Source organism: Pogonomyrmex barbatus, unplaced genomic scaffold (assembly GCF_055798465.1).
Source record: "Pogonomyrmex barbatus isolate J1 unplaced genomic scaffold, ASM5579846v1 scaffold22, whole genome shotgun sequence".
Classification (NCBI taxonomy): Eukaryota; Metazoa; Arthropoda; class Insecta; order Hymenoptera; family Formicidae; genus Pogonomyrmex; species Pogonomyrmex barbatus.
The window spans coordinates 603,159-614,834 of record NW_028297119.1 but is presented as its reverse complement, the minus strand read 5'-3'; the positions used below and the strand labels follow the sequence as shown (position 1 = coordinate 614,834).

Here is an 11,676-nt window from a genome sequence, read left to right as displayed (position 1 = left end):
TCTGCAATCGGTAATGTGATCGCGTTTAGTCCAATGTTGACGAGCGATGTCCCCTTGATGTGTGTCACGCGATACTCTGACACGGGACGGTCGGTTTACTTTCGCCGGCTTCGCTCTTCTTATTTTTAAAGTTCTTCGCGGGATTTTCTCTTTGCGAATTCGAAAAAATGTTTTCGGAATTTTTACTGTTTTCTGATTTTCCGTGTCCAACATTTTTGGCGCAAATATCCTATCTTTTTGCAATAGCTGTACTGTTTTTCGATTGTGTTTATTCGTGGTTGTCCTTCCGGCTTAAGGTATATCTATTTGTGAAACGGTTAGTCCTGCAATCGCGCCCGTAATGACCGATTTCTCGCAACGCGGACTTGATGGATGCGCTTTAAATATTGGCCGGTTTCGATAGGTTTGCGTTTGAGTGCTAAGTTCTCGTGTTTTTTCTTCCGCGGTTGCTCCTGCGATCGCTTCCTGTATTGTTTGGTATCGCTACGATCGTACAATCAATTTAATCTCTTCATGTAATCCGTTCTGGTAATTGTAAAGCGCCTGTTCTTGTATATTTTCTAAGATCGCGCGTTGCTGCTCGATATGGTTTTTGCCTTCTTCCATGGATTCGTATAATTCCATGGCTATATTGTCTGTTCGCTTACCGAATTCTTGCGCGCTCTCGTTTGATTTTTGAGCGAGTTAAACTCGAGTTGCAAATATGCGATGGTTCGTTTGCTCAAATATTCCTTTTCCAATTCTCATTTTAATTGCTCGAAATTTACTATATCTCGCGTATGGAAATCCATCATGGCCTTGCCTTTGAATTTGATGCAAAGGACAGTTTCTAATAAAGAGTGTTCATCCGCAGGATGTATATTTTTTATCGCGTATGTGCTTGCGTTTAGAAATTCGTACACGTGTCCTCGTGACGTGCCGTCGATCTCTGGGATCATGTTACGCGCGTCTTTCAATATTAGAAATGCCAGTGCGTTCCCCTAATATTTCGTATGTCCTGACACACGTCCTTAAGTTAAATCTAACTGGTGCGGCAGAAAATCTTGCGATACTCTCGTTCGTTCGCCCATAGGTAATTGTGCCTGCCGACTTAAATCCATTCACTTGTACACGAAGATCGCGTATTTCATCCATTAATTCACGAAGCATGATATTTTCGGGCTGTGTGTCAATTGTGACGTGGCGGTTTATTCGACTTTCTCGTGGTCCGTGTCGATTGACTGAATGCCGTAGTTGCAAGATTTCGTTATCGATTTCGTTCTGTTATTGGTGAGTGAGCCATTTCGTTTATCAGTGATTGATATATGTTAAAAGAGTTAAATATGCTTCCGTCTCTTCCGTAAATTTGTTTGTGTATGTTTGCATGTCTGTACGTGTGTGTCAATGTGGGAGTCGGTGTTGTTTAATGCGAGCAAGCTATAATCTTTTTCATCATACGGAAATTCGCGCTCGGTTATAACGTGAACGTCTTCGTCACTTTCGTATCTTAATACACGGCGCACGTTATCGCGTATTTCTTTTAACGTCTCTCGCGGTATTTATCGCGGAGATAGTGTGCGGAAATTCTACGGGGTTGTTTGTTGGCCGCGATTTTGGCCAAGTTGTATACGCTAGACTGTCCTTCGCTGCGGACATTCGCTTTACAAAATATGGTTTTTCTGACTTACATTAGAAGACAAATCGAATACGCTCGCATGGTCGCTGTTTGTGCTGACGTGTCAGTTGGCTGCGCGTAGTAGTGCGTGTCGGTGAAGCGTCCTCGCTGGTGGTCGGTGTACACGGTCGGCGCTGGCTGGCTCTCGGTGCTCGTAGACTCTCCGGTCGTTGCTCCGCTGTCTCTAGATACTCGTAGATCAGCACTCTGCTGACTTTACACTACACTGACACTACACTGAATTTCGTGGGCGACTTATTTTTTAACGCGATCTTTTCCGTCCGCCTGTTTTCTACAGGTTTTGTATTTTCGACTTATAGGAAATTTGATTCTTCTACCTGCAGCTTGTAATCTATTACTGCAGATCTTATTTTGTTTTGCACAATTTTTCTCCCTTCTTTTGCCCGTAATGCAGTGCGTCGGGGCTTACTCTTTCGATTCTGTTGGCTTGATCAACGATGATCCTCTCAAACTCTGTTGCTCTTGAGGGATGGTTTTGACTATCCCACCGCTGCCACCAAAATGTTGTACCCCGGATGGGGTACGATGTTAATATTCGGGCTAGTCGGGTTCGCCAAGCCTAAAGAGTTGAAACTCCGAGCAGGATCAAAGGAATGGGTTCTCTCGAAATCACTAATACACATTTTCTTTTACTTTGATTGATTTATTTTAACAAGAGTACAAAAGAGTACAAGAGTACTTGGTTTTATAACGATTACATTTTACACACACGATTGAACGTCGTCGGGCGACTCGGCGCGTCTCGCGTTACTCTAGCGGCCGACGACCGAGTGTGACACCTGAGCTGCTGATAGTACGGCTCGTGTGAACTTCACGACGGGAAGTTCTGTAATATCTTGCGCGACTTTTATAATATTGATTCCGAACGACTTGTAATTTTCGACTCCTCTTATTCCTCTTTGTGTAATCGATTATATAGATTGATCGATGCCCGATCAGCATTCCGATCGGTTGCGTCGATTGATTGCATGATGTTAATTGATCAATATCACGCTCGGTTCGATCATCAAATTTAGGAATTTGCTGATAGACTTTTCACAATATTCTCGCGCGATGCGTTTCTGCGTCTTTCGAAAGACTGATCGCAATTTCGGCGATCACACATTGTGTTGTAACAGTACGTCCCTGCGCGCTCGGATCTTATCTCTGGGCATGAACGCGGGGACGTGCGCTCGATTATCGCTCGTCGGATGTCGGGTTCGTGTGAGGTGTTGCGGCCGCTGGGCTTTAATTTCTAATTATAATAAATTTGTGACGCCTCTCACTTGGCGCAGTCGTTTTTTGCCGTTTTTTCTTGGCCGGTCGCTTTGTGATGTAACGCGATTCGATTACGGATATGTCGGACGCCGGGAGTCGTATCGGGATGCGCGTTGCCAGGCAACCGGGCCCGCGCGTGTGCGTTGCTAGGCAACCGTTGACGCTAGCCGTGACACGTGGGGCGGATGTCGCGGGAAAATCCGAGAACGCTCCGACTTTCGAGATGAGATGGAGCGACAATACTGAGAACTCTCGGTATTGTCGGGAGGAGGAAAATCTAAGAACACTCCGATTTTTCCTCAGAAGGGAGATGCAAGAATACGGAGAACGCTCGGTATTCGCTGAGAGAATCTTCTCTCGCTGTTCTGGTCGGAACGGTTGTCTGTGACGGACAGGTCGGAGGAGCGGATAGGACTGATTCTCTTCTTAAAATTTGTCGGGTATTTATACCCGTATCCGCGCCACGTGTCACCGTTTAGTTTGTTAGCGTTTGTTAATGTAACAATAGCTGTCACGTCGTCGATGCATGACAGTTTGCCGGCGCGCGTGTGTCGGTCGGTCGCGGTCGGTCGCGTTCGGGCGGCCTCGGATGGCGTGAGCCGCATTAGCGCGCGCTAGTAACGGAACATCTTTCGGATGCTCTGTTACAGTGTCTTTCGAAAGATTTTTTCCAAAATTTATGCGGACTACTTTTATTATTAGTTGTAGGTCTGGCTATAACAAAAATATTCCACTTAATACAAAATTTTTGTAATAAATTGAATTACACTTAATACAAAATTTTTGTAGTAAATTGAATTACACTTAATACAAAATTTTTGTAGTGAATTGAATTACTGTAAATATTTAGATAAGAAAATATTTATATTTAAAAAAAATTATTACCAAATTATTATAAATTTCATCATCAACTTCTTCGAAGACCAAGAAATCGTCTACAGTTGTAAATAAAATTCCTGGTGATTTCACTGGTCTTTTTATTACAGATTGTCGCAATAATCGTTTAATGATTTTCGCATTTTCACTGCAAGAAAAAATGAAATTATAGAATTAAAAATTAATTTACAGTATAATAAATCATTAATACTTACTTGGTTTTATTTTCAATAAAAATTTGTCGTTTTTCCATACGACGTAATTGAACCATGATCATTCTGAAATAAAATTTAATGTCTTTATTCGTGCAACGACTATCTTTGTATCATTTGAAACTTTTTTGTATTTTTGAAACTTTCTTTAAAGACCATTATATCATAGGATGTTCCTTCCTCTCTTGTCCATTTTTCTTCATATTTTTGTCTGCTTGGTGATAAGCGATTGCGTTCTGCGGATGTTGATGCTACTTGTTTATGTTGTAATGTATTTGATGATGGATGAATGTTTTGTGTGAATGATTGTTTGGATGGTGAAGGCGAACGTAATAATGTCTGTGTTATAATGGTAGTTTTTTTGATGATGGATAAATGTTGTGTGTGAATGATTGAGTGGCTGAATGTGAGTGTGATAAGATTGTCTATGTTGTAATGGTGTTGTCCGTTTATGATGTGATGATTTTGATGATGAATGAATGTTTTGTGTGAATGATTGTTTGAATAGTGAAGGCGAACGTGATAATGTTTATCTGCGTTGTAATGGTAGTTTTTTTGATGATGGATAAATGTCGTGTGTGAATGATTGAGTGGCTGAAGGTGCATGTGATAAGATGGGTTTATGTTGTAATAGTGCTGTTTGTTTATGATGTGATGATTCTGATGATGAATGTTTTGTGTGATTGTTCGGATGAAAGCGAGCGTGATAATGTTTGTTTGTGTTGTAGCAGTTGTTTTGATGTTGAAGGAATGTTTCGTGCAAATGATTAAATGGCTACTGAAGGCAAGTGTGACAAGATGAGTTTATGTTTTATGGTGATGGTGATGAAGAGGACATGTGTTTATATGATTCTTTACATGATGATGATGATGATGATGATGGATGAACATGGTAAGGATGATGCTGACGATTGTGCATGTTGTGAATATTGTGATAATGGTTCTGTCTGGTTCTGTATAGTCTTGGGTGTGGTCATATGTTTTTGTATGTGTCTTTTTTGAGATGTGGAATATTTTTCAATATCTTTATCTAGCAATTGCTTTGAATGTCTCCGCTTCTTTTCCTCTTCCTCGTCCTCGTTGACTCATCTTAACAAAAATTAGACCCTTCACGAGAACACTTCCGTAATGCACTTCCGTAACATTAATTATATTGACCATAACTAAACCCGCACATAAACTTGAACTTTAATCAACGCACAAAGAAAATCATAACGCATGATACTACGTACCGTTTTTATTTGTTCTTTGACTGAAATTCAAGTTCATGTACAGGTTTATCATCAGTATTTTACGTTATAATGTTATGTCTTACGGAAAATCTTGTGTGGAAAGTCTTAAAGAGAATTCACGTAATGAAAGCTATTCTAAGCCATAGTATGTAGAATGACTACAACTATCCAAACATTAATAATAGTATCTATATGGCCTTCAGTGTGTGCCAATAAGGCATGCGAAAACATTATTTACTTCGCACTTCACTAAGATCTATAATAATAACTTCATCAGATAATAAAGACCATTGAAACATACTGACCTACTGATAGCAAACCAACTTCGAAAAAAATCTTCAACTCTGCGAAACTCTTTAACCGCCAACTGATAATGATCATGCGAGAGAATGATACTCTGAATAAGACAAAGCTTTGAATTGTGTAATATTATCGTGTTATCCTGATTTTTCACCGATAAACGAAATTTTCCTGAATCTAAAATCTGAAACTGACGACTATCTAATGGAGCATTAAAAAGTATAGGACTAACCCAGGGCTTACTGGAACGCACCACTTCTTTAATTATATTTACAATATTTTGTGTAACTTGAAACTTTTCATGTCGCCTATTTGCTGCAAATGTTGATGAGGTTTGCGGCAAGCATTGCGAAAATACATCATATTATTTTCATATGGAAACATCAATCAGACAATTCATTTAATGAGCCAAAGCGTCTCATGTTATCTACGAGATGTAAAAGACAATGAATAATGTATGAAAGAAATTCTGGACCATATATATCTTCTGCTTTATTCACAAAAATGTTTAACGCTGTTTGTGCAAAATCAAAACAGTCTTCCAATAAGGAAGAATTGACTAGAACTCGAATGGCGGAATGTAATAATAGAAAAAAATGTTTGTACACAACAGGTTTTATAAATCATAATAAATAACTGGGACAGAAGAAGTTGACGATTTTTCGTGGCCTTAAATCCTCCATATTTTTTTATTAATTGCGGTTTTCGCGAAAATTCCTTAGGACAGTAATTTTTAACTTGCTGCAAACGTTTCGTCATAATTTCAATTGATCTGACTGAAAGTTTTAAATTTGGGTTACATTTGCCATCGACAAGAACGCTACTTATTTTGGGAACAACACCAAGACAAACTGTATACATGTAGTCGAAGATCGTTTGAATTACCAACCCTAAAGAAAGCAAAGCAGAATCAAAATCTGATATGATGTTCTCCATCAATGTGATGTTTGTACTTTTCATTTGTACGGGGCCTATTTTGAATACCACGATAAGCAATTACTCCGAAACTATGACGAAGTCAACTTTCTCGCATCCAATATTTCGAACACGGAAATAGACTATCGTGACCTTTATGATCTAAACAAAAGCCCGCACAGGAGAATCAGCTATTATCTCAATTTAATCAGTTGATTATGAAAAACAATTCCTCTACGATTTAATATATCTCGAACTTCATCCACAAAAGATTGAAATAATTCCTTCGCGTTAGTTAGTTTCGATGAACCTCGCCAAACGTTTACAATTGTAAGTTTACTTTGAGGAATATTTGCAATCCTAATTTGTATCGGTCACATTTGAATTTTGTCCTGTCTATTCAGTGTGGCACCATCAGTGCTAAAGTCTATTATTAAAGTATCAAGTGGAATTAGTTCCGGAGAGGTTTGTAGAAGAATGAAAAGAATTCTTGCCTCAAATCCTAAATGGAGATACCTCCTGTAATGTTAAGTGTGAGTTGCGATTCCGATGGAATTTTCAAAAACGTTCTACAATCCTTTGGCAACGTGGATAAACAAGAATGTGTTTGAACAATCTGTAAAAGAGCATTTATTTGTGTATGAGACATATTACTACGTATAAAAACTTCAGCAAGACGTTCTTGAAAATTATTAATAGTTTATTAAATTATTAATAATATTTTGAGGCTCAAAATCTATCGCATCATCACAACTTAAAATGGTTTCAGCACATCTGAAGAATGCCTCATCAAACTTAATGCCTCATCATTAAAGGCAAATTGCACATCTTCAGCTGATGTATCAGAAGGTACAAAAGTTTCATTTTTTTTTTATCTGATTGCATTCCGCAAGAATTTGACCTTCGTCGACAAAGTCTGAATCAATTCTAACATTAGCAATATCTAAATTCTGCTGTTGTAAATATTCATTATGCGTAGCTCTCTCTAATTTTTTCAAACGACGACGATGGACTGCAGACAGTAAATGATAAGGCTTGCGACTGCGCCTGTTCGCCAAACACAACATATCGATGAAGTAAAATATAAAAGAAAGGAAATGAAAAAATAACTCGAGAAAGAATAAATGAAATCTGAAATGGAAAAATCTGAACAAAAAGACATAAATTTCTTTAACCAACTTAAAATTCAATAATATGTAATGAAATCTTAAAAATAATATTAATGAAATTATGTATTAAAGTAAGAATTAAATTATGTATTATGTAATGTGCTTGCAAGTAATTGAAGAAAATAATATATCAAAAATCTATTGGAAAGCAATTATATATACTCAATAAATAAAAACAGGATAAATATAATACTTGCAACAAATTATTACCTTGTCTGTTGCAATTATCTCGGCAATCTAACCTGCAAATTAAGAATAAAATTGTTTGAAGTATGAAAATATATATATATATATATATATATATATATATATATATATAATTAATATATATAATTAAATATAATATATATAATTAAATAAACACATTAATTTGTTCAATTGTCTCTGCAAATAATTAGCGAAACTGATATTCTAATTGAATCTTGATAAAATAAACCGTGAATCGAAATTAATGAGAATTGATTTAAAGAAGCATTCTTTATTAATGAGTAAAAATGAAATGATAATATCCATTAAAAACATAAAATTATAGTCAATAAATGATGGTAAGAATTAAACATGTCTTCAGTATTACAAATTAAAATGTAAAAGAAGGAATGAAAAGAAAGTTAAAGAACTCTTGCAGCAACGTTAGATTGAATAAAATCAAATCTTGAAGAAAAATCAATAAGTCAATGAGAAAAATGCACAGAAGATCCACACGCAATTAATGACAATGTAATTTGTTAAATATGTATGATAAAAGATGGAAAATACTAAATAATAGAATGAAGAATGTTAAAAGATTACTATTACAATACACAGAAAAAAATATTTGCTGTTATGGTAGAAATATACTAAATTATAATTATAATTAATGTTTGTAAATAAAATAAAAATATTAAATTAAAATATTATATTGACGCAAAATGGACATCGTAATATAAAAAATCGAGTATTTCTTTTTATTTAAACAGATATGAATAATAAAAAGGAAAATAAAAATTTTTGTTGATTTTTTAAGTATGTCTATTTAATCTTCTCTTCCTTCTTATTCTACCTCACTCTCTTCTTAATGAGTGGATTAGAATAAAAAGTTCTTTTAAAAAAGGCGAGACTCTTGAGATTCCATGTAAATATGCTAAAAAATGATTATACAAGAAATAAGAGACAAAATATTTAAGATATTTAGTTTTAATTAGAACAAAAAAGATAAATATTTTTCCAAATTAAATTACTTTACAATTAGCTAAAAAAATTAAAATAAAATGTTTAAAATAAAAAGAATTAAAAATTAAAATAATTAAATTTTTATTAATAAAAAGTTTAAAATAAAAATAATTTAAAAATTATAGATTAGTGGAAAATTCTACACTGAGAAAAAATACAATTTTTTCCCGAAAAGAGAAACGATCTTTTCAAAAAGTCACGAAGGAATATTGACCATCATTTTGATCAGACAAAAAATTCAATGAAAAATATCCGTTCGTTTCTTTTGTATGAATAATTTGACATTCATGTCTTCCTCACTATATAAACGCCTTTTTTGCAGCGCCGCTATTTTACCTAGAGCCTATGGACTTCCGAAAATTCATAAGCCGGATTGCCCTTTCCGAATAATAGTTTCATCAATAGACAGTCCTTTCTACAATTTAGCTGCATTCTTAAATAGGATCATCGCCAATTCCGACGGATAAAAGTTACATAAAGAATAGTTTTGAACTGGTTAAAAAATTATCGAATATCAGGATTGAAGATAAATTTTCATTAATATCGTTAGACGTTGTATCTTTATTTACCAATATCCCGATTGATTTGGCGATTGAATACTTAGCTAACAGATGGGTTTTTATCTCCAAGGACTGTAAAATATCAAAGGATGAATTTTTGGGTGCTATACGGTTAATTTTAGAATCCACCTTTTTTATTTTTGACGATCGGATTTACAAACAGAACTTCGGAACACCCATCGCCACTTTCTCCGATTGTGACTGATATAGTAATGCAAGATTTAGAGAATGAAGTGTTTGAGACATTTGATTTTAATATACCTTTTTTCTATAGATATGTGGACGATATTTTAATGGCAGTACCAGATGATTACGTCCATGACAAGGAAGTTTAATTCAATACACCCGAGATCACAATTTACTTCGGAAATTGATAGTAGCCAGATTAACTTCTTAGATTTACATCTCTTTTCATTGAAAATAATACTATTATATTCGATTGGTACTACAAATCAATATTCTCGGGTAGATACTTGAATTTTTATGTCTCGGCATCCCATCTCACAGAAGAGGGGTACGGTCATAGGTATGGTAGACAGGATCTTTTATCTCTCACATCCACAATTTCATGGAAAGAATTTTGATTTGTGATTAAAACGCTCTTACAAAATGATTATTTTGGATTTTATTTTTAAAACAATTAACAGTAGAATCAAATTTTTAATTTATAATTGTAAGAAAAAATACAATAACGACGACACAATATATATTATTAATAACAAAACCCTGTGGTTTACTCTATCTTATGTAAAAGATGTCACTGAAAAATTTAAAAATATATTAAAAGATACAGAAACCAAATTAGCCATTTAGTATCAATAAATTAAACAATTTTATTAAGGTATAGAAAGATCCTCTTCCGGATAAAATTTCCGGATAAAAAAAATGTTATTTACAAGATACAATACACTGATTGCGATGCATTTTACGTGGGTCGACAATTGAAAACGAGAATCAATGTACATCGGAGTCACATAAGATGAAATACCTCTACACATTTAATCATTATTGACTACAGGGTACACACAGGACACGATTTCGATTGGGCTAACGTGAAAGTTCTGGATGTGGAGAAAAATTGCAAACGATTAATTCTAAAAATGCTACACATCACACTACAAAAAAAACGGTATCAATTTGTAAACAGACACAGAATTTCTTAGCCATATGTACATCCCTGTCATAAATAATATGTAAGCAATATGTAACCGTATTCCATAACAATTTTTTACTTTCTATCCTCGTTATTTATCATTTTACATTTTAATAATTGACTCAAAACAGTTAAGACGTGTTTATTTCTTTTCTTTTTTACTAACTGACTATTATCTTATATCTCTGTTAAAAATGTTTTTATTTCTTTTAATTGTGATCATGCTATTGCAATATTCAGTATTTATTTCCTTCTGTGTATAAGTTATTGTCATAATCGGCGATATCATCGAGATGAGTCTCCAACAGTTCCTTGTTCTTCTCATTTTTAAACACATTAAAAAACTTTATTTTGTGAATATATTGTAAGAAATAATATTCTCGGAGAAAAATTAACGAAGCGACTGAGATTCGAACTCGAAATCCTTTATTTATGAATCTGACACTCAATCTGCATGACCATAACAGCTTTGTTCTTATAACAATCTTCGAGTCCTACCAACTATTTAAGTCTTACGGCTTTTATATTCATACAACTCGACCATTCTGAAAATTACATTCGTCCGCGAATGTACTTCGTTCTTTCGCCGCCCTCAGCGACGCTACGCTTCAACAAACTCAACTCTTTTTCGGATTCAACATTTCATACTCGTCTTCATCACAGAATAACTCACAGAAAGGCTAATCCGACACTTCCTTAAGCTCGATCAATCTCCACCAACATCCTCTACGTCTTCGTCTCTCAATTCAGATTCGGCACGAGTCGTGTAGGAATCCTTTCAATCCCGGACGAGGCCCAAAATTTTGCAGGAAATAATATTTTCGGAGAAAAATTAACGAAGCGGCTGAAATTCGAACTCGGGATCATTTATGAATTTGACACTCAGTCTGCACGATCACAACAGCTTCGCTCTTATAACAATCTCCTACCAACTATTTAAGCCTTACGACTTTTATATTCCTACAATATCATAAACAGTTTAAATGATATTGATACAGTGTCTTCTACATCAGCTGTGGAACTGTTTGGACAGAGGTCCTCGAGATATTGCACTATTGCGTTTATCGATGCGAATCGGAGAAATCATGAACTAATACGGATTCAAACTATTCTTATCA

General features: G+C 35.1%; 1 protein-coding gene across 1 annotated transcript; it reads right to left on the bottom strand.

Moving 5' to 3' along the window:
* Nucleotides 1-2,297: 2,297 nt before the first annotated feature.
* LOC105433249 (uncharacterized) lies at nt 2,298-11,676 on the bottom strand. The gene is made up of 5 exons (XM_089078337.1): nt 9,667-11,676; nt 7,847-7,878; nt 4,024-4,086; nt 3,818-3,956; nt 2,298-3,646 (listed from the first exon to the last, which is right to left on the bottom strand). Exons 3-5 carry the CDS (start codon nt 4,083-4,085, stop codon nt 3,416-3,418), a joined length of 432 nt encoding a protein of 143 aa, XP_088934463.1. The 5' UTR covers nt 4,086; nt 7,847-7,878; nt 9,667-11,676; the 3' UTR covers nt 2,298-3,415.

Bases quoted from the DNA above. Each gene is read 5' to 3' on its own strand.
- LOC105433249 (XM_089078337.1), bottom strand. From the start codon at position 4,085: ATGATCATGGTTCAATTACGTCGTATGGAAAAACGACAAATTTTTATT. The intron at 3,957-4,023 runs GTAAGTATTAAT...TTTTTCTTGCAG, and splicing joins TTTATTGAAAATAAAACCAA to TGAAAATGCGAAAATCATTA. The intron at 3,647-3,817 runs GTAATAATTTTT...TTTTTGTTATAG, and splicing joins ATGAAATTTATAATAATTTG to CCAGACCTACAACTAATAAT.